We start from the raw sequence: 23,137 nt of genomic DNA, 5'->3' as shown, positions 1-23,137 counted from the left end.
TCACGGATACTGGGCTGTGGGGCTGAACCCTTTCCCCCCCTCCTATAGACTTCACCCCAGCTGTCTCTCAGTGGTTTTGTGCTCCTCAGAGCAACCACAATCTCTGGAATCTTTTGTTTGGTGTATGACCAGGAAAACCCTCCTAGGCTGGCTAGGCTCCTGGAACTCCCGGTCGGCCGCCTCACTCCTCTCAGGCTGGGCGGGCTCCTGGAACTCCCGGTTGGCTACAGGACACCCGCTAACTTTACCCCTGGTCGCTTCAGCTGCCCTTTGCCCCAGAGCTCCGCTCTTTTGGGGATTGGTAGCCCCTAGGGAGGACAAGAGCTGTGGCAATTATCAGAGGGGAGCTCCTTTGGGAACTGGGGGTTTTGGACACCCCTAACCCCATAACTTCAATGGACTGTAACTCCGGTCCCCAGTAACGAATCATGCTGATTTTTTGGACTGTGGCATCTGGGGACCGAGAACTTTAAAATGACACCCTGGAAGTGCTGCTGCTTTCACCGGGATCACCGGAAACCACCACCCCTAAGTATTCGGATTATGAGAGACTGTGGCTCCTATGGAGGTGCTGGGCTGTCTGGAGGGGCGGGAATAGCAGGAAAATTGTGGGATTGTCCTTTGTGTTATCAAGATGAGATGTGTGTATAAAAGGAGTGCGTTTTCTCAATAAAATGAGTTATTGTTCACCTGAAGGCTAGTCTGTCTAGTTATTTGGGTGAGCTCCAGCTAAAATCACTTTCCTGGGCTACATGGCCACTTGTTCCAGGCAGAGGAAGGACTCGGTCGACGGCGCTACCCAGTCGGGGTAGCGGGGAAGTCCGTCACAAAAGTAAATTGGAATGTTTAAAATTGTATGTTCTATCTGAATCATGAAAGAAAAATTCTGTGTTTCATGTCCCTTTAATTTGATCCCTTTCTTAGATCATCACAACTTAAAATTTAATTTTAAGTTCATATCAATTTTAAGTTATGATGACCTGCTATTGAAAAATCTTTTTGCATGGGGATTTTTTTTTAAACTTTTCTGTCCAGTCTTGATGTTAAAGGACCAGTAAATACAGTAGATTTACATAATCAAAAAATGCACAATAAAAATACAATGCAATAGCACTTAGTCTGAACTTCAGATGAGTAGGAGATTTTTTTTCTGACAAATTTCAAAGTTATGTCTATTTCCACTCCCCCTGTATCATGTGACAGCCATCAGCCAATCACAAATGCATATACGTATATTCTGTGAAGTTTTGCACATGCTCAGTAGGAGCTGGTGACTCAAAAAGTGTAAATATAAAAATACTGTGCACTTTTTGTTTTTGGAAGTAAATTGTAAAGCTGTTTAAAATTATTTTCTCTATCTGAATCGTAAAAGTGTAATTTTGACTTGAGTGTCCCTTTTTACCTAATGAGTGGACCTTTACCATCTTTGAAAATGTTACATTATGTGATCTGCCTCCATTTTAATTTTCATAAAGATTGGTGCTATAGCATTGTCTAGAAATTATCATATTACTTCATATAGTAACGTGAAAATTACATTTAACACAGAATGCCTGAGCAAAAAGGCTGTATTATGTATATGCACTGTAATGTGTTTTACTTTGCTTAATTTTACACTTTATGGGGGATAAATTTATAATTTATAATTACCCTTTTAAACTCTGTTAAAGTGAATGTGAATTTGAATGAATAAGTGCCCGTTTTTTAAAAATACTATTAAAACAGGGGCACATTCATTCATTAAAATTTACATTGAAGCTATTTTTTTTTTTTAAAAATACTTACCTTTTTCCCTGATTTTACTGTAAAATTATGCTTCTTCTACTTCTTAAAAGGTTGGAGCGCCTCCATCATATTTAAGCATGGTCAATGTTACCTAAGCTTGCAACATTCTAAATAGTGACTGGTTACATTAAAGCACAAGCTTTGTATCTCTAAGTGGCCAAAGTAAAGCATACAGGAACATTGATTCCAACAGTTTCACAAGGTAGAATCCCTGAACTGTATGTGATTTAGGACTGCAACTAACGATTATTTTCATAATCGATTAATCGGCGGATTATTTTTTTCGATTAATCGAATAAAAAAAAATATATTTTTTTTTCCTATATTTAAAATAAAATCCACATACTGAGTGTTATAAATATAAACTTCAGACTAAAACTTTACATTAACAGAATTGTTGGTCCAATTTTTTAAGCAGCATAACAAACTTTTATAATTAAGCAAAACAAATCCACAAACTGAAAAGAGATAGAACTAGTAAGAGGTACTATTTGTAACATTATGTTATTCACTCTTTAAGAAACTTTGCATTGAAATGCAAAAATGTTAACATGTCCACATGCTCCTGGCTGAGGCTGGCTCACCTTTTTGCAAGCTATTTTACCTGCAGCAGAGGAGAGGCACTCAGATGGTGTTGAGGTGTCTGAGATGCATAAGTAGGGTTTTGCCAATTTCACCAAGGTGGGCTATTTATTTTTGTTAGCTCTCCACCAATGCAAGGGGCCTCTTAACAAAGTAAGCCTGGACTTCATTCTGACATAAAAATATCTTGAATATCTATATGCAATGGTAAACAACCAGCTGCAATGGTAAACAACCAGCTATAATGTTAGGGGAAACATATCTAGTCCACTCTTAAAATAACAGATATATACTTAGAGGTTGAATTTGGTACATATTCCATTTACTTAAAAATATAAAAAAGTCAAAAACGGCTAAAGAATGGAACTTGATGCCCCTGTTTCCGCGAGAGCCTTCAGGCTTGCCGGAAACAGCAGTTATGAAGCAGCGGTCGGTCTTAAGACCGCTGCTCAATAACTGCTCAGTTGCCTCTGAGGCCGCGGTTTGCAATCCACCCGATCCTATACGATCGGACTGATTTACACCCCCTGCTAGCAGCTGATTGGGCGCAAATCTACAGGGTGCGGCATTGCACAAGCATTTCTGGTGAACTGCTTGTGCAATGTTAAATGCCGACAGCGTATGCTGTCGGCATTCAGCGATGTTTGTTGGACATGAAACGCTACAGCGTATCATGTCGGACAGAAATTGATAAATTGGCCCCAATATATCAGTAACAGGACACAGCCTTAGACATTTATCTACAGAGTATATATAATCAGCAATAGCAAGGGATCTGCAAAAAATTGTGCAAACGAGTAATAGTGCCATCAATACATATAACAAATGCCATCAATCTAGGGCTAGGTGTAAATAATAAGCTCAGCACTATATCATACAAAGCATAGTCCAAAATCACCTGATTTAATACAAACAATACAAATGATGACTCTGATATTATTTCTGGGTTACTCATACACCAGGAGTAGTTGTAAACTTAAAAAGAAACAAATTGTTCTGAAAAAGTGAAGGTAAATGTCTGTAGACGTCCTTTAGGCTAAGGGCATAACCATATAACACAATACCATGTGCAGGAGCTTATTTGAGTAAAGCAGCTGGTGCTGTGCACAGACCAACTAATTGCAAACCAACTAATCGATTATGAGATTCGTTGACAACTATTTTCATAATCGATTATTATCGATTATGCCGATTAGTTGTTGCAGCTCTAATGTGATTAGAAAAACTATGTAAACTGTGCTCACAGAATGACAGTGTTAAATGATTTTAAATATGGTATATACTAGGAGTGTTATGTCCCTTGAAAAGCACTAGGAGGGTCTGTACTAAATAGGGCTAAACCGAAAGATCAGTTAAGGGGCTCATGCCTGAAGCTGTACACAAACTGTAGGCCTGGCCCACCTTACTAAATATGTTTGCTATAGTTGTTAGATGCTATTATGTAATTAAATTAATCTATAAAACAAATTTACCATGCCTTAATTGTATGTATAAAGTATGTTTTATTTTATCAGCATTTTAAAATACAAACTATTAGGGCCCCATGCTGCAAATTAAATACATTGGAGATGCCAAGTTTTTTTGTAAAGAATACTGTACGTGTGTCAAATATAATGAAATTAGATGTATTTACTATGGCACTCAAGCCCAAAAAAAGAATAGAAAAACTTTGTAAAATGGCTAAAAAAGAAACCTTAATTTTTTTTTTGTCCTAATTTGCTCCTGTTTTAATCTATTACGTTTCTTAATTACTGTGACCTCTGTATATTAGACTTTTGCATTCAGAATTTTTGTTTGATGCCGAATGTGGAAGTAGAAGGACTTTCGTTATGTTCAGATATTTTTGGAGCCAAATTCTTCTTGTGAAAGTGATGCACACTAAAATCTGTACAAATCCAGTGTTTTGTGAGCTTCACTTCGAAAAGATCTGAACATAACAAAAGTCCTACTTTCGAATTATCCAAACTGCTTGGGACCGGAAAAGGTTTGTATTTCGGAATAGTTTAGATTTTGTCATTTATGTATCTTTAAAGTAGCACAGTTTTGAGATGGGATGGGACCAGGAGTAAAAAAAACAATGTCCTATCTTGTCTTATGTAAACTAAAGGTAGTTTTATATAATTTTTAATTATTTTGTATACATAGCACCTTTTAGAAAGATAGTACAGTACTGTAATCAGAGAGGCAATATTTTTTGTTTTAAATAAATAGACTATTTTTTTGCATTATAGAACACACAAAAAAGATAATTCTGTTGTTTTAAAAAAAAATATTTTAAAAGTTTAAATTTCACAATAAGTTTGGATTTTGAAATTCCAGATTTGGGGATTTGTGACATATAGTGTGTGTGTGTGTATATATATATATATATATATATATATATATATATATATATATACACACAAAAACCATACTGTAGTTATGTATACTTACAGAGATAATATGGCCATTTAGTCCATGAGCTGCGTCCGCACACTCAATGACAGCACTCAGCTGTGGGTATCCAACTCCAGTCTTTATTCGCGTTGTGCACACAGAACCTAAGGCAGAAGCAATGAAACAGAAAAGTCAGTTAATAAATTTAAAAAAATTAAGATGTCTATATCTGGTTAGGGTGGGATGCTCTTCCCTGTATCTTTGTGAGGTTTGATTGTGTATGTGACATGCCTGGTGGGAGCTAGATGTATGCCTAACACATATGACTAGCGTATGCTTACTTTTACCTCCTGTATTGTGAAGATATTTTATTTATAAGGAGAGTATACCAAATTTATGGGTTTATACCTGGACCAATTCCAACTTTGATAATATCAGCCCCAGACAGGATGAGCTCCTCCACCATTTCCCCTGTGACAACATTTCCAGCCTGAGGATGGGAAAAACTGTGTGATGGAGAGAGGTTCAAGGAAAAAAACAGAACAGGTGGCAAGATCAGTGTAGGTGGGAACGGGAAAAATTTAGAAGGGACACTCAGGCGTGTAAAAGGAAAGCAATATTAAAAGAAAACTATTCGTGCCACATAACACACTACTCACCATGATGGTGTGCTCAGGGAACCTGGCTCTCACATCCTTTACATGCTGTACAAACTGCTCAGAGTATCCATTTGCAACATCTAAACAGATGTAACGAACCTGTGGAACCGCAGTCAGCACCTCCTCTAAATGCTGAAAATCTGACTGCCCTGTCCCGGAGCTCACAGCCACATGCTATAAAGAAAGAAAAGGTCCTAAGCTTATGAACAAATATTCAAAAATATTAATGCATTATCAGTCAAGAAACAAAAAAGTATCATAGCTAGGATCTATATTTGTACAATCGTACAGTTTGGATGTGTTGGCGCTGTGTTAGTATTCCCATATAACAGTCATCGGGATCCACAAATGACAGATTTTCTAAATATCTATATTAGAGCACAGTTGGCTGCGCTCTGATTTGTAGCAATGCTTTAATACAAACATAGAACAGTCTTAATAACAATAAAGCAATATATCTTATTACCCCAAACATATTAAAGCAATATTTGATAGTTCTAAATTATATATGGATTAATTAAAAAGTTTATACGATTTGTAACCTTTCCTCTAGTAATAACATTAAATTACTCATATGTATTACGTTAAATAGATTATTTTAAAAATGTATTCAAGTTTATTGTTAGGAAATAGTTTTTGTATACTTATGGAGGAAGCATATGTCCGTATAACACTGCAAGTAACCTACTGAGACTAGAGTATGGATTCTGCACAATTTTTCTTTTTTTTACTGTTAATATCAATTTAAAAACACTAACTTTTTCACGCTAAGCACAGCTCTTAATCTTAGATTAACTTTTTTTCCATCCAAGAAATATAGAATATCATTTTAATCGAGGCTCAACTAATGTAGTGAATATCTAGAAGTCAGACAAGAAAATATAGCAGTGCTGTTATTTAATCTTGTGTCCATTTTGCAGTCTGTGCCTAGGCTGCTCACTTATAGTATGCTGCTTTTGACTGCACCATGTGGTGAGGAAGGAAAAGGAAGGCACTGTGTCTGGACTCTATGGGGACTTGTCCAGCTAGGTGGATGTGGTGTGGTGTGGTGTGGCTGTGCTAGCGCACACTGCAAAAGAGAGGGGAGCAGCTGTAACCCTGCACCTTAAAGGGACAGTCTACACCAAATTTTTTATTGTTTTAAAAGATAGATAATCCATTTATTACCCATTCCCCAGTTTTGCATAACCAACACAGTTATATTAATATACTTTTAACCTCTGTGATTATCTTGTATCTAAGCCCCTTTATTTCAGTTCTTTAGACAGACTTGCAGTTTAGCCAATCAGTGCCTGCTTCCAGATAACTTCACGTGCACGAGCACAGTGTTATCTATATGAAATACGTGAACTAACACCCTCTAGTGGTGAAAAACTGTTAAAATGCATTCTGAAAAGAGGTGGCCTTCAAGGTCTAAGAAATTAGCATATGAACCTCCTAGGTTAAGCTTTCAACTAAGAATACCAAAGAACAAAGCAAAATTGATGATAAAAGTAAATTGGAAAATTGTTTAAAATTACATGCTCTATCTGAATCATGAAAGTTTATTTTGGCCTAGACTGTCCCTTTAAGCTAGCAAAATAACAGGGTTTAAGGGCATTTTACCAAGCTCCGCGGCTCATTTTCTGTGTGACCAGTACAGATAATTCTAGTTCAATTTTATCAAAATAAAGCTAGAGGCTAACATGCTTTAAAAACTTAGATCTCTTTAGTAAAAATGGGCCATGCAGCAGATAGGCAAGCTTTGTAAACAAAACAAGTCTTGGTTTTAGAAACAAAGATCTAATATTTAAACCTTTGCCGCCGTGATGACGTTCCATGCCGTTCTTAACTGCGCTGGGCTTTAGCGCCGTTAGGACGACATGGAACGTCCTAGCCATTTGGCTCTCCTGAAGGCATAGCGGCTTGGTAAATGGGATAGTAATCTGGAGGGCATGCCTACCATCATAGGCACTCCCCTCTGACCTGATCGCATGAACGATTGTGTGATTTCAATTTGTTTACATCAGAACTTAGTTCCGATTTAGACAATTTAGTCCAGACGGAAAAAGTTAGTTAAAAGCCTAGCCCCATTTAATCAGCATAGGTCACTGGTTTACTGCCTCAATGTCAGCAAACCAACCACATCACCACCCAGTTGCCCCTGCCCAGCCTCTAAAACATTATTTGGCTTCTTGGAACATTGCAACCCAATTGAAACCCTTTTCAGAATACTCTTGCCAGCTCACTTCTGATGCTATCACAGGATTAACGATAAATAATCCCCGACAGTGGGAGTGCAAAATATACTACAATAATCTACAAGCCTGGCTACAATGCCCATCATGAGGAACTTAAAGGAATATTAAACAGTTTGATATTGTAATATAAAATGCTGTCCCTTTTTCTTGTAATTTATCTTTGAAAATGTTGTGCTTACCAATCCCTCTGAGTTTCTATAAAGTAATGAGCACCTCAATCTTGTAACTTAGTTATCCTAGATTTAAGACCCTGTCCTTATGTCAAATCCTCTGCTGTTAGTAACTATCTCACAAGTTGTAGCGTCCTGTTAACACTATATTCCACATGAACATTGCTAGTACACTATAATGACTAATATAATGGTTCCTAACTGTCCTCAGCAGAAAATATTAGATAAGGAAAACCTGGGTTACAACATAGCAGCCCCCATTACTGTAAAAAAAAAACTAAAAATGTACAATTATTTCTTCAATAATGAAACAACTAAATGTAATAAACAAAACAAAAAAACATATTCATATTATTCTCTGCTAATTGTTGCTTTGAATACACCATTATATCAAGCATTTACTGTTTTTAATGTGTTAGCAGCCTTAAAGGGACATTATACACTATTTTTTTTCTTTGCATATATGTTTTGCAGATGATCTATTTATATAGCCCATAAAGTTTGATTTTCTAAAATGTATATTGTTGCTTATTTTTAAATAAAATTGCTGTGATTTTCTGACTCCTAACCAAGCCCCAAAGTTTGATGTGAATACCGTCAGCTACCTTCTCCAGCTTGCTCCTGCTTGTGTAAAGGGTCTTTTCATATGCAAAAGAAGGGGGGAGTGTCTTATTTCCCACTTGCAGTGGGCTTTCCAGCTACCTTTTCAACATAGCTAAACTGAGAGTTTCTAAGTAAGTATTTAAACCGTTTTATCATGGATTTTTATATCAGTATCTGGGCATCGTGTTCTTTATAGTAGTGTCTATTACATGCAGTTATATGAAAATGAGTGTATACTGTCCCTTTAAGGCACTTATATGGCCTTTAAAATGTAGACAAGGTGATATAAAGTTAGGGAAAGCAGGACTGCAAAATCTTGATACCAGGAAAAATTCTACAGGCTTCCTAGTACCATGGATTTGTCAAGCCCTAGATAAGATAAATGTCTGCTGTGAATAAAGAAGGATAACAACATTGAGACTAAAGATATATGAGCATCATAAGAAATTATTAGGGGAAATTACTTACATCCAGGCAGTCCGGCGAACTGGCAGCAAAATCTTTCCACTCTTCAGCTGTGTAATGTTTATGTATTGCTGTGAAAAGAGAAAACTGAGATACGAGAAGGCAGGTTAAAAAAAAAAGGATGGGTTAATGGTAAAGCATAAAGAATCAGAAAAAGAGAAGAACTGGAAACTCACAATGTATAAAATAGTGAGAGTCATAAAGTTAAAAATAGATCAGGGGAAAAGGTGATGATAAAAGAACATTTATTTATGGGGGAAAAAAACATTAAAAATATATCAAGCATCCACTTGAAAAACAAAATAATTGGTAGGATACATGTGCGGAGTTACTAAATAGTAATTGTGGGGGAGTGTGCAGCAGTCATACACTGCACATAGCTTTTGGGGTGAGTCCAAGCAATAATCTCACCTTGCATACAGCACGGGCCATAGCAAAAGTCCCTACAGTATCCATATTAGCAGCAATGATTGGAATGCCATTGTAACTCTGGCCAGAGTTCCTGAACGTAAAGGAACGATTAAGATCAACCTGCAAAAGACATCAAAGAATGTAAATCACAGGCATAAAAAACTGATGTATATGCCAATTCAAATGTAGGAATATCAGCATTATGTCAAAAAGATCATATAGTTTTGCAAACAAAGACAATGACAAAAGAGAAACTAAGAGACAGCATCTTGCACAAGAATCAATGTCCAATATAGTCGAAAATGTCATGCTCTGAATCATTAGAGAATGTCATTTTAAGACTAGTGACCCTGTACCTCTGATTGGATCATTGGCAGTTTCCTCTTGGGACCAGAAGTGTCCTTTGCGGGGTTTAAACACAGAGGTGCAGGGTTGCTAGTCTTAAAATTCTATACTCTACAAATTAAATAATGTAATTATTATTTGTTTTAACTTTAATGGTCCTTTAATGGAAATTATCTTCTAGTTTAAATGGACTAAAGCAAAACAAATACTAACAAAGAACAACCAATATGTACAAAGTGACAGTCACAGATGAAGTAACTGGGATTTGGGGCTAGTGGAGTCTACTAATTTGTATAATTTGTATAGATCTTCACCTTCTATATACTTTTCACCTTTTGATGTAATTTTTTTTTCTTAGCTCACCTTGTTAAATTTATACAATTAGAGTCATCAGTTTATTAACATTATTAAAGGGACATTCCAGTCAAAACTGAAACACAACTCAGTGCATTTCATTTTTTAATAAAAACATTTTTGCAATGCACTTGTATTAGCAAAAATGCTTCTACTAAAAGCTGTGTATAAAGTGAAAGACTTTAAATATCTACATATGCTTTATGCATCAGTATTTTACTCAGAATGATGGTGGGTGATTCCTTGAATTATGTCGGTGTGACTGCATGTGTAGTCAGTAAATGGGAGAGCAGTGTGTTTGCAGCGCGGTAAGTAGTCAATCGGACTCACCGAGCTCTGAGGGCGGCAGCTTAAACTCTGAGCTGAAGTCAGAGGGGTTATTTTCTGCAGCTAGCTACCAGTAGTGCATTGCTGCTCCTGCTCTTGATATATGGATAGGAAGTGAAAGCTTAAGAAATGCTTGATGATGAAATGTGAGTGTCTTTTCTAATATTCCACCAAATATTCAGAAATTGTGTTCATCCCATCAACCTCATACATCCCATTAAAATATCAAGTAGCTATTGGTGTTATTAAACTTTTTTTAATTCTTGCACATACTTACTGTTACTTGTAAATATATTTCATTATTATATCATTCATGTATTTCTCCGTATCTCTTAAAACAAGTTAGTTTAACCTCCTTTTTGCTAGTACAAATGAATTACTGTGTCACGAAATGATGTAGGTCTAAAAAGTGTGTCATCAACATGAAAAGTTTGGAAAGCTCTGGTCTAGGGGAATGTTGTCTGAATAACACTATGGATATTGCATTGCGATTGTTTGTAAGGTAGCAACAAATTTTCTTAACACAAATGGATGTCACTGAGCTCAGGGATACTACCCCCCCCCTTCCTTTGTTGGCATATACAAAGTAATGTGATCAAAGAAATATTGTTATTTGTAATGTAATACCTCAAAGACCCGGGGAGATGTGGTGGATTTTTGTTTTTGTCTTCAGGTTTAGACACTTCCTACAGACGAGTGAGTCCTATACAGCCAATATAGAAGTGGAGAGGAATGGGGAGCCAGTATGAACAATTGCTGGTGATGCTACACTATGTTGATCTCCCTTTTCTTTCTTTTGTACTTATGTATTTTGTCAAAGGGGACTGAGGTACATCTTACGTTGTATATGATTTATAAAGTATGTAAAAACCTGTTGTTTTTTTCAATAAAAAATATTTAAACTTAAAACAAACTAGAAACATTTTTGTACTGTACACATGTATTAGCAAAAAATGCTTATAGTTAAATCTATCACTGATTTCAGTGAGCTATTACTGCACATCTAAATATGATTAAAGCACCTGCATTTTAAACAGTATGGGGCTAAATTATTAAGCTGCGGATGCAGCCGTTTCCGCGCGAGCCTAAGACCGCTGCTCCTTAAAGGAGCAGTACACTCAGTGAAATCGATTTCAGTCTCAACAATTGCGCAGTGTTAAAGAATAAAAAACTGTTCATTGAAGATTAAATTGTTTAAAATAATGTATTATTTTTACCTTTTTCCACACTGCTTCTCCTTGCAGCTCGACGACCGTGGAACACCCAGAGAAAAGGGCTGTACTACCACGCTATGTGACCCCGCCCCGCGGCCAATCGAAACCATTTATTCAATTTTATTTAAATGAGATTGTATTGCAAATGCGCATGCGCAATTGTCAGTAGCGCGCCCACAGTGACAATGCTGCACGCGCACGCAATCGTATTATGTGTATTGAAACGGCCAGCAGTGTATAGAGTATGATGGGTAGAAGTGTATAGTGAATTGCGGGTAGAAGTGTATTGTGTATTACGGCCAGAGGTGTATATTGTTTATTACAGCCAGCAGGTTATCTCCCATAGCCCTCACGTAACGCTTCTTAGTCCCAACCTCGTGACACAAAAAAACATTATTGCTCTGCAAAGTGACTTTGCTCTGATATAAGTTACATTGCACAGACACTCTATGATAGTTGACACAGATCTGGACATATGTACATATCAGAGCAGCATAAAGCACAGAGATTCACTTTGCAGAACAATGATTTTTGGGTCTCTTGAAAATTCCTGTCACACAATAAATGCATGCACTTTCTAACACTGAACATGCATTGCAATGTTGTATTAAAAAAAAAGTGTTCTTATTATGTGAACAAAGTTTCCAAGGGCTGCAAAAAAACACCTAAATCTTCAGTAATTGTTTATTTATGCTGCTCTGTAATTCATCTCAGAGGACTATATGCGTTATGTGAGGGCTGTGAGAGATCAAATAACTTGCAAGCTGTGTCCCAATAAACTGCTGACTGTATCTTTCACATTACTAACAGGGATCATGTAAGGGTTTGTTTGTCTTATTGCTCGTTTTCTGATGATATATATATATATATATATATATATATATATATATATATATATATATATATATATATATATATATATATATATATATATATATATATAGTTACCGCTAGCCTAAGTATCAACAATAAAAACTACTCCATGTATAAGCAACATCTCTCTAGGTTTGGACTAAGTAGCATTACGTGAGGGCTATGGGAGATAACCTGCTAGCTGTAATAGACAATATACACCTCTGGCCGTAATACACAATACACTTCTACCCGTAATACACTATACACTGCTGGCCGTTTCAATACACATTGCTAACAGGGATCATATAAGGATCTACGATAGATCGTCTTACCTTCAGTATAAAGACGATACTGAAGTGCAGGAGGATGCCTTCTGAGACCGTTTAACAATTCCGGGCACTAACAAATAAAATATGCAATAGAGAACACGGACGCGCTTTTATTCAGTGCTCGTCTATGTTCACACTTCTGGGTGACATCATTTTGAGGGCGGGTCACAACAGCAAAGCTAAAGGGCTAAACGTACGTATTAAAAAGACAAGAAAGGGTATAGACAAGCCTCTTGAAATTCATTTTAGTAAAAAAAAATATCTTTTTGAAGGTAAACGTTTGTATTTATTGTTTCTGACTGTCAGACTTAAATAATAAAGTACTTTCAATTAAAAATAAAACATTTTTGGGGTGAACTGTCCCTTTAACTCGTCCGCCACCTCTGAGGCGGCGGACAGCAATCATCTCGATCCGATCGGGATGATTGACACCCCTGCTAGCATGCTGTCGGCATTCATCAATGTGGGGCAGACATGATCCGCTATAGCAGATCATGCCCGCCCCAAATTGATAAATCGGCCCATATGTCTGTTCAGAGAGCTGGTAGTGACTTGTATTAAATACATACATAATACAAAGCAACACCAGCAGACACACAGTTCAAAATGCTGACGCATAAAGCATACGTAAATATGCTTCATGAGCATATACACAGTAAAAGCTATAACTTTATATACAGCTTATATACAGGGACAAATAAATTATTTCATGATTCAGATAGAGCATACAATTTTAAACAAATAACTTCTGTTATCAAATTTGCTTCATTGCCTTGGTATCATCAGCACTACTGGGAGCTAATTGAACACATATAGTGAGCCAATGACAAGAGACATATGTGCAGCCCAAATCAGCAGCTAGTTTTCATTAGTGCATTGTTGCATCTGAGCCTACCAAGGTATGCTTTCCAATAAAGGATACCAAGTCAGCGAAGCAAATTAGATAATATAAGTAAATTGGAAAGTTATTAAAAATTGCATGCTCTGTCTGAATCATGAAAATTTGGGGTTTATGTCCCTTTAATAAAAGCAGGTTTTCTAATTCATGAGTAGTGCAAAATGCTTCTATTAAAAAGTGAAACGCATGATATGCATTTAAATTTTGCCTGGAATGTCCCTTTAATACAAACTGAGTTAAGCCAATGTTACCAACTGGGTTCAGATTTGAACACTGTAGTCTGTTCTAAATTGTGGAATGCCTGTAAATTAATAGGTAGTCAATTACTGTTTGACATGTCAAGTTTTTTGTGACTTTACTCACTAAAAAAAAAAAGTTAAATTGATACTTTACAGGGACTTTAATTGATCACTTCTAATGGAGATGTGCTGCAATTTACTTTTTAATCTTGCCGTGCCATTCTAATACTCGCGCTCAGGCCGCCCACTTCAGAACTTTTTTTTATGTGAGATACTGTTTTGAACGGTTCTCCAATCGGTGCTCTAGCTACAAAAAAGTGTTGTCAGGCTAGAGCGCAAATCGGAGAACAGCTTAAAAAAAAAAAAAAATAGTTTTCAAGTGGGTGGCCGGTGCGGTGTATTAGATTGTCCCGGTTAGATTAAAAAGTAAGTTACAGCGCAAATTTATTAGATGGGATAAATTTAAGTCCCTGTAAAATGTTGCTTAGATTCCGGACCTTATTGTAAAACATTTAAAGTTTCCCATCACTTTAAGATTACTTTATGTTAGTTATAAACTCAAGGTTATTAAAGGGACAGTCAACTCAAAAAAATTTAATGTTTAAAAAGAAAGACAATGCCTTTATTACCCATTCTGCAGTTTTGCACAGCCAACATGATTATATTAATATACTTTTAACCTTTGTGATTACCTTGTATCTAAGCCTATTTTGACAGTACCCTGATCACATGACTTTTTATTTATTATCTATTGACTTGCATTTTAGCTGTGTTGTGCAGAACCCATGAACGTGAGCACAATGCTATCTTTATGTCCCAGTCTGCTGATGTGAAAATAAAATAAAAAAGCATGTGAAAAGAGGCTGTCTATAGTGGCTTAGAAACAGGCAGAAATTTAGATGTTTAAATGTTCTAAAGTATATTAATATAACAATGTTGATTTTGCAAAGCTGGGGAATGGGTAGTAAAGGCATTATTTAACTTTTTAAACAATAACAATTTTGGTGTTGACTGTCCCTTTAAAGGCAGCTTCTATGGGATACTCACCTCACTTCTAGACTTTAAAGTGCTTCTTTTTGGCCTCAGCAAAACGTCCTTAAAATCCAGCTTCACGTCATTATCTATCCTAGGCATTGTATGTCAGGCCTGAAGAGTTGAGAGAAACTGACAAAAGAATGGGAAATAAAGACAGCGAGGTACAGGTGATAGGGAAGAAAATGCGTGAATGACAGGAAATACGTATGATGAGAAAAATCCAACAAGGCTAAATATCTATATATATAGATATTTAGATAGATACGTTTACCACAATTACTAAATGTCAGTAAATTAATGTACTACGATGTCACGCAGGTCATCTAATCTAATGTTGCCTTGGTAATCTGACGTTACAAATCACATGACAATGTACTTCCATGTTGCTGACCTCGTGACCCGGAAATAGAAGTTTTGCAGCACAGGCAGTTATTCCGCGTCTGTGGTGTAGGAAGAGTAATACTAGCGACAACATGCTTATCAAAGTGAAGGTAATGGTTAATGCAAACAGTGGGGGCGACAGGGAGGTTTGACTTTGTGAGAGTTATTTACGTATTGTTTATCTTGTTTTAGACGCTCACCGGAAAAGAGATAGAGATCGATATTGAGCCCACCGACAAGGTAAGGGAGGCCTGTGTGTATGCGACTAGCCTAATAAGTAGCGAGGTCTATGCTGGCGTGACAAATTGCAGTATTATTATTTCCAGGGTAGCCAGCGTGATGTATTGATTACACAGTGCGTCTTTCTCTCATTTCTACTTAGTCCAGTACATGTCTGTTTTGAAGTGTTGCCAATATTTTATACTACTGCAACCCGTAAATAATAAAAAAAAAAACAATGTGGATAGTTACTGATTCATTGTCTTATTATTTCTATCGTGGGGAGTTGATCATGTCAACTGTGCACACTCAATAGTTTATGGAAAATAACTGATATAAAACACAATTATTTATTTTGCCTGTTACTGCTATAAAATACTTTCGACTATTGTTCAAGTTCCACTTACTGCATTGTACTGGTAACCCCTTAAGGACAAGACCATTTTTCAATTGTCTTACCCTTTAAAGTGACATTAAACACTAAACATGCTAGATAAAATTATGCATTCAAAGAAAAGATTCGTCTGAGAATAACAGTATTTTTTTAAAGTTTCATTAGCTGTTTAAATATTGACAAAATAAGTGTAAAGTTTTAGTGCCTATAAAACATTGGGGGCTGCCATGTTGTAACTTAGGTTACCTTCCCTGCTGTGGCCAATTAGGGACAGTTATAAATAGGTCACTATAGTGTGCAGCCAATGGCTGTGTGGAATAGTGTTCTGCACTTCCATTTCTAACAGGAACTGAAAAGCAGTAAATGGGACAAGATAATAATAAAAGTATATTGCCGACGTTTTTATATTTATACAATTGATCATTTTATATTACCATCTTAAAGTGATGGTAAACTCTTTTACTTATCAATTTCATATTTACACTGCTATAGGTATGTATGATCAAACCGCATAGTTATTTTTTTAATTTAGTATTTAATTTCTAAACAATTTTCCTAATCTTTTGTAAGCTGTTTGCTCCGCATCTCCCCGCCTCGCTCCGCCCCTCTTACATGCCTGTAACCACACTCTGTCCTTAGTCCTCTCTCCACCCTCTCCTTACGTCAACCCTCATTGCTCGTTCATGATATTCTAATTGTTGACGCATGCGCATCAATTATGATTGCTATGAATAATATCTGGATTGCATTACAGCTATCTCAATAATTAATGAGTAACACAAAGGTTTTCTTAAACAATTTTTTGGTAAACAAACATATTGACAATCGAAATTAGTATGATGTACTTACTGGCACTACTCCAAGTAAGGAATGTATTGTAAAATAATAGTATACAATACAGTGCTTACTTTCGAGTGCCGTGTGAAAAAAAAAACCTGAAGACGTATGCGTGAAATCGATCGTGCACGCGCAAATTCTTTGACGTATTTTGATGAAGTTGATTGGGTGTTAGGATTGTTGGGACTTATCGTTAGGGTGCATGCGCAAAAATTGTAATGCAAAGAGCCTGTCTAGCGACTGGATAGAGGATTGGACACAGGCAGGGTAAATCCATGTGACGTCACGGTGGGCTGGCGATTTTACGGAACGGATATATTATTGATTTGGAAATTGTAAGTAAATGGCTATTTCATGTTTATAGCGAAATTTCAGTTGACAGTTTAATACGATTTGATAATACCTATAACATATTCACCCTATACTGCGTTTACCATCCCTTTAAAGTGTTTAATGTTCCTTTAAGGACCAGGGCTATTTTTACATTTCTGTGATGTTTGTGTTTAGATGCAATTTTCTTCTTACTCATTTACTGTACCCATACATGTTATATACAGTTTTTCTCATTATTAAATGGACTTTCTAAAGAGAGCATTATTTTCATCATATCTTATAATTTACTATAAAAAAATTATAAAATATGATGAAAAAAACACACTTTTTCTAACTTTGACCCCCCAAATCTGTTGCACATCTACAACCACCAAAAATAGCGATAGTTACATTGGAACACTGACATCTGTCAGGAATTCCTGAATATCCCTATATATATATATATATATATATATATATATATATATATATATATATATATATATATATATATATATATATATATATATATATATATATATATATATATATATATATATATATATATATATATACGTTGATTGGAGTAGCCATGTTAGTCCAGAGATTTAGATATCAAAATAACAAGAGTATTGCATTGAGCAATGATACTTTTTTTATTGGACTAACTATACATTTATAAGATGACAAGCTTTCGGAAGAGTTCCTTCCTTTATCAAGTCTGACTTGATAAAGGAAGGAACTCTTCCGAAAGCTTGTCATCTTATAAATGTATAGTTAGTCCAATAAAAAAAGTATCATTGCTCAATGCAATACTCTTGTTATTTTGATATATATATATATATATATATATATATATATATATATATATATATATATATATATATATATATATATATATTTTAGTAGACACCCAAATATATATATATATATATATATATATATATATATATATATATATATATATATATATATATTTTAGTAGACACCCAAAATATTGATCTAGGCCCATTTTGATCTATTTCATGCCATTTCACTGCCATGCTCACTTTTTCACAAATTTTAGGTTTCACACTGAAATTATTTACAAACAGCTTGTGCAATTATGGCACAAATGGTTGTAAATGCTTCTCTGGGATCCCCTTTGTTCAGAAATAGCAGACATATATGGCTTTGGCATTGCTTTTTGGTAATTAGAAGGCTGCTAAATGCCGCTGCGCACCACACTTGTATGATGCCCTGCAGTGAAGGGGTTAATTAGTTAGCTTGTAGGGTTAATTTTAGCTTTAGTGTAGAGATCAGCCTTCCACCTGAGACATCCCACTCTCTGACCCCTCTCAAACAGCTCTTCCATCCCCCACCCCACAATTGTCCCCGCCATCTTAAGTACTGGCAGAAAGTCGACCAGTGACAAAATTAAAGGCTTTTTTTAAAAAAATACATTCTGCTGTGTAGGATTTTTTAAAAAAAAGCAGGAATGTAAGCATAGGAGCCAGCCCATTTTTGGTTCAGCACTTGGGTAGCGCTTTCTGATTGGTGTCTAAATGTAGCCAGCAATCGCTACCCAGGTGCTGAACCAAAAATGGTCTGGCTCCTAAGCTTACCTTCACATAAAGATTCTAAGAGAACAAAGAAAATTTGATTATAGGAATAAATTAGAAAGTTGCTTAAAATTGCATGCTCTATCTGAATAATGAAAGTTTAATTTTGACTAGACTATCCCTTTAACTCTTCCCAAACCTATGAAAGTTTATACCTTGATTATTTAGAACACATGCTGGTTTAACAGGTACTTTCAATGTTACTGGATGCACTTGAAAGTTCATCATCATTGGATGAAACAGTGTAGGTAGAAATAGCTGCTTTTTGGGGAGATTTACAGGTAGGAAGTAAGTGCATTTTTTTTATTGAACATTTATAAATAGGGAGGAAAGTGACTGTTTAAAAATTAAGAGTCGAGTTTTTGTAAGATGAAAAATGTGGGACATTTGTTTTTAAAGTGATATGAAACCCAAGATTTTTATTTAAAGGTCCATAATAAACTATGTAAATTTTGATAGCTTTAAATTGCTCAGTTTTTGTTTTTTTAATTTTTATAAATTTTATATATTTTTTAAAAACAAGCTGTTTTGATATAATTAATCTTACTTTGAACTCAGTAAAATAGTCCCACGATGATGTCTTTTAAACCGCCCCAGAAATGGATGTTTTTTTCCCCCCTACATTTCCCATGTCTAATCAGCATAGCCTTTCTGATCAGACATGGGAGCGAGCACACATTGTCACACTGTCAGAGTAAGAAGGGGAATGCTGACTGACACACTAGCAGAGGAACTGGTTTCCCTTAGCGTGTCAGTTTCACCAATGTGCTGTTGCAAAATGAAAAGAATACTAGATCGTATAACTGTTTAACCCTCATTTTAAGTTTATAATGAGGGTTAAACAATTTTACGATCTAGTATTCTTTTTGGTGAAACTGACACGCTAGCAGAGCTGGTATATACGTTGCTAAGGGAAACCAGTTCCTCTGCTAGTGTGTCAGTCGGCATTCCCCTTCTTACTGACAGCGTGACATTGCATGCTCGCTCCCGTGTATGATCAGAAAGGCTATGCTGATTAGACATGGGGAAATGTAGGGGGAAAAAACGCCCATTTTCAGCATTCCCCTGCTTGCAATTATGTCACCGGCAGTGTTGTGCAGTCCATCAACCTACTTAGTAAACAAGGCAGCTTAGGCAGATAGTAAAACTCCTTATATGCAGATCCTTATCAGCTTTGTCTGATGCTTCAAGGGTTGCTATAGCAACCATTGCCAACCCTCTCACTTGTAAACTCTCGCACAGAGGGGCTGAATTGGCTATTGAGTGGCACTTTGCAGCCTGCACTTCTTTGTAGAAGCTGTGAAGAGGTAGATGAAGGCTGTAATGCGCGGGCTCAGACTTCCATATCGGTCGTACATCCTGGAGCATGATTGGAAGCATAATCAGTGATTTCAATGGGCTTTGGAAGTGACATCAATTTGTAAAACTAATATCTTTACAACAGTGAAATACATTTAATAGGTATATATTGATGCACACGGTAAACTTTTTATTAACCCTTTCATTAAAAATGACTATAATGGCCCTTTGATTTAGAGAGAGCATGTCATTTTAAACAACTCAAATGTACTGTACTTCTATTAGTTTCTTTGTTCTTTTGGTATCTTTTGTTGAAAAAGCAGGGACTTAAGCTCAGGAGCCGGCTCATTTTTGGAGCACTATATGGCAGCAGTTTTGCAAGAATGTTATCCCTTTGCAAGAGCACCACAGGGCAGCACTAGTTCCTGCTATGTAGTGCTTCAGATGCCTACCTAGGTATCTCTTCAACAAAGAATATCATGGGAATGAAGCAAATTTGATATTAGGAGTAAATTGGAAACTTTGCTTGAAATGTATATGCTCTGTCTGAACCACAAAAGAACATGGTGTCCATAAAGTACAACGAAAACAGAGGAGATTATGTCATAAATGTCCTTAAAAATGAACTAAATTACTAAGGCAGAAGAGGAAGATGATGGTGGTAGGGTGGACACAACTTCCCATCTAAGCTGGTAGTCACTGGGAAAGGAGAAAACCAAGGGCTGTATTGTTAAAACGTTTGGTTCTTTCACGTAATTTGATCAGCACCTATGGAATTTAATTTTTAACACTTTGGATTAGTGTTTTTTTTTTTAGCTGATTTTGTAGCCTGTAGGGTGCAGATCTGTTTTTGTCTGGTGTGTAAATAAATGTTCTTTCATTTACTTTAGGTGGACAGGATAAAAGAACGAGTGGAGGAGAAAGAAGGCATCCCTCCACAGCAACAGAGACTCATCTATAGTGGAAAACAAATGTGCGTTTCAGAACTCCCCTTCCTGAATTATTTGTGCCCGTTTTCTAGATCTGTTAATGATTCCCTCATTACCTAAGTCTGTCTTTCTCTCCTGTCATGTACTTTATTTCATCTTGCTTGGTTTTGTTGGTCTTAATTTTGATTTAAACCTATGTTTCCCATTTTAGGAATGATGAGAAGACTGCTTCTGACTACAAGATCCAAGGTGGATCAGTACTACACTTAGTTCTTGCGTTGAGAGGAGGCTGCTGAGCATTCCCTTTTTGTTTACTGGTCATTTCAGTCGAACATTTTGGTTGGGCGGGGAAACTGCATCCAATGAGTCATCATGCATGGTTTGCAATTGTATCTCACACTCTTCCGTTTTGCTTGTAAAATAATATTGTTTACGTGCATTAATGTTTTTCTTCCCTAAATAAATGGACATGCCTATGTTTTTTTTTTTTGTTTTTTTTTAGACTTGTTTATTGAACTGGAAATATATCCTGAAAGTTTGAAGCAAACAATAGATAATACCAGTTAATGGTGTGGTGCATTGTTTATTTAAAAGAGTAACTTTTTTTTTCTCTCTTCTTCAACCATACACTCCACTTAAGTCTGTTCATGTCACATGCCCTACTGATATGACCCTATGTGCTTTATATAGTCTTGGATGCTTTTGATCTTCCTGTCTTATCCAGCACCATGCTCCTTGCTTCCTTCGGTACGGCGAGGTTAGAGAAGAGCATCTCCGCTCTGGGGTGCTTCTGGAAGGAAGCGAAGAACCCAGGGTGTATGCAGGATATCAGTTATTTGTAAACGATGAGAAGGATGGCATAGCATCTTCCAGACCATCTCCTGAGGAATAAAAAAACAATAATATTGAATAGAAAGAAAATGAAATGTTCCCAACACTTAAATAAGAGTTTCCCTTCTAGTTTCTGTCCGTTTAAATTCACTTTTTACACTTGAAAGCTGCTTTATAGAAAACCCAGGTAGCTAATTCATAGTGAAATGATCTAAACTGTAATCCTTTCTCATAATTTTGCCATTAAAGGGACATCTATGCTTTGAACTGTTGTTGTAGATGTCACTTTTTTTCTCTGGTTGTTGCTGAATAAAATTAGGGAAATCAGATTTGATTTCACTTAATTTCATGCATAGAGTAAACTTGTGATGCATGTGCAGTTGTCAATTATAGTGAAAAAATGCCATACTCTAATTCTTTACTGCATGTAATTTTAAAAGGGTATGAAACCCAAAATTTTCTTTCATGATTCAGATAGAGCATGCGATTTTAAACAACTTTCTGATTTACTTTTTACTTCTGTTCTAACTTATTTTTTAATTTATATATCTTTTGTTGAAATGCAGGGAGCGTGCACGTGCCAGGTTCACTAGATGGCAGCACTATTTCCTGCCATGCAATACTCCAGACACCTACCTACGTATCTCTTCGACAAAGAATACCATAGGAACAAAGCTAATTTTATAAAAAAAAGTAAATTAGAAACTTTTTTTTTTTATAATTGTATTCTCCGTCTGAAGCACAAAATACATTTTTTGGGTTTCATTTCCCTTTAACACTAGCGACCCTGCAACTCTGTGTTTAACTCCTGCAAAAGGGGTTAAACAGAGTTAAATTACCACTTGGGAGTCACAGAGAACTGTTGGCTCCCTAACCAACTGCTGCTGGCCCAGTCAGTATCAGTAGTTACACAGCTCAGTTTAGCGTACGACTAGCACTGCTGATTGGGTCAGTGGCAGTTTCTGCTCTGGACCAGCAGTTGCAGGACCGCTCGTGTTAAAATGACATGCACTAACAAATTAGAGCGTGTAGTTTTTCCACTATAATGGCCCTTAAGAGTGGAAGCCTATTCTTAACATAGTATAATAATTTGCCACAGTTTTAGCATGCTAGGAATTAACCTAATAGAATTTCACACTTAAATATTTATAAACTATATAGTAAACAATTTTTAATATCTTAACAAATATGTTATAGAAGCCAATTTAGAAATGTAAGACCTAGATCTTTTATTTCAGTTTTCATGCTGTGTGACTGGGATATGTGTATGTTTTATATACCTGTACATATTAATCTGATTTCTACTCTTTGATATCAATACACAAAACATTGATTTAACAAACCTGACCGCCAGAACCACACACAAAGCAGTAATTTTAACTTCTTGGAAGCTAGTAACGCATGGTACTGATTTAACACCTAAAGAGCCAATAATACACCCAAACAC

The 23,137-nt window shown here is 36.1% G+C and overlaps 2 protein-coding genes across 2 annotated transcripts in view; one reads left to right on the top strand and one right to left on the bottom strand.

Moving 5' to 3' along the window:
* The window catches only part of GMPR2 (guanosine monophosphate reductase 2), a 53,733-nt gene extending 38,513 nt beyond the window's left edge, over positions 1–15,220 (bottom strand). The window contains exons 1-6 of the mRNA XM_053702369.1: positions 14,900–15,220; positions 9,292–9,411; positions 8,884–8,967; positions 5,403–5,576; positions 5,152–5,233; positions 4,801–4,907 (exon numbers count right to left, since the gene is read on the bottom strand). Of these exons, the coding sequence (XP_053558344.1) occupies positions 4,801–4,907; positions 5,152–5,233; positions 5,403–5,576; positions 8,884–8,967; positions 9,292–9,411; positions 14,900–14,986 (654 nt within the window). The 5' untranslated portion in view covers positions 14,987–15,220. The remainder of the gene's footprint in view (positions 1–4,800; positions 4,908–5,151; positions 5,234–5,402; positions 5,577–8,883; positions 8,968–9,291; positions 9,412–14,899) is intronic.
* Positions 15,221–15,255: 35 nt separating this feature from the next.
* NEDD8 (NEDD8 ubiquitin like modifier) lies at positions 15,256–21,337 on the top strand. Its single transcript, XM_053702371.1, has 4 exons — positions 15,256–15,378; positions 15,461–15,508; positions 20,821–20,903; positions 21,071–21,337. Exons 1-4 carry the CDS (start codon positions 15,361–15,363, stop codon positions 21,153–21,155), a joined length of 234 nt encoding a protein of 77 aa, XP_053558346.1. The 5' UTR covers positions 15,256–15,360; the 3' UTR covers positions 21,156–21,337.
* The last annotated feature ends 1,800 nt before the right edge of the window (positions 21,338–23,137 follow it).

The sequence above is a fragment of the Bombina bombina genome, chromosome 2 (genome assembly GCF_027579735.1).
Source record: "Bombina bombina isolate aBomBom1 chromosome 2, aBomBom1.pri, whole genome shotgun sequence".
Taxonomy (NCBI): Eukaryota; Metazoa; Chordata; class Amphibia; order Anura; family Bombinatoridae; genus Bombina; species Bombina bombina.
The sequence above is the reverse complement of the archived record's forward strand: the minus strand, read 5'-3'. Positions and strand labels throughout refer to the sequence as shown.

What these genes read in the sequence shown, in the direction of transcription:
- NEDD8 (XM_053702371.1), top strand. An exon ending in ATATTGAGCCCACCGACAAG is followed by an intron (nt 15,509 to 20,820) that starts GTAAGGGAGGCC and finishes CATTTACTTTAG; the next exon opens with GTGGACAGGATAAAAGAACG. An exon ending in ATCTATAGTGGAAAACAAAT is followed by an intron (nt 20,904 to 21,070) that starts GTGCGTTTCAGA and finishes TTCCCATTTTAG; the next exon opens with GAATGATGAGAAGACTGCTT.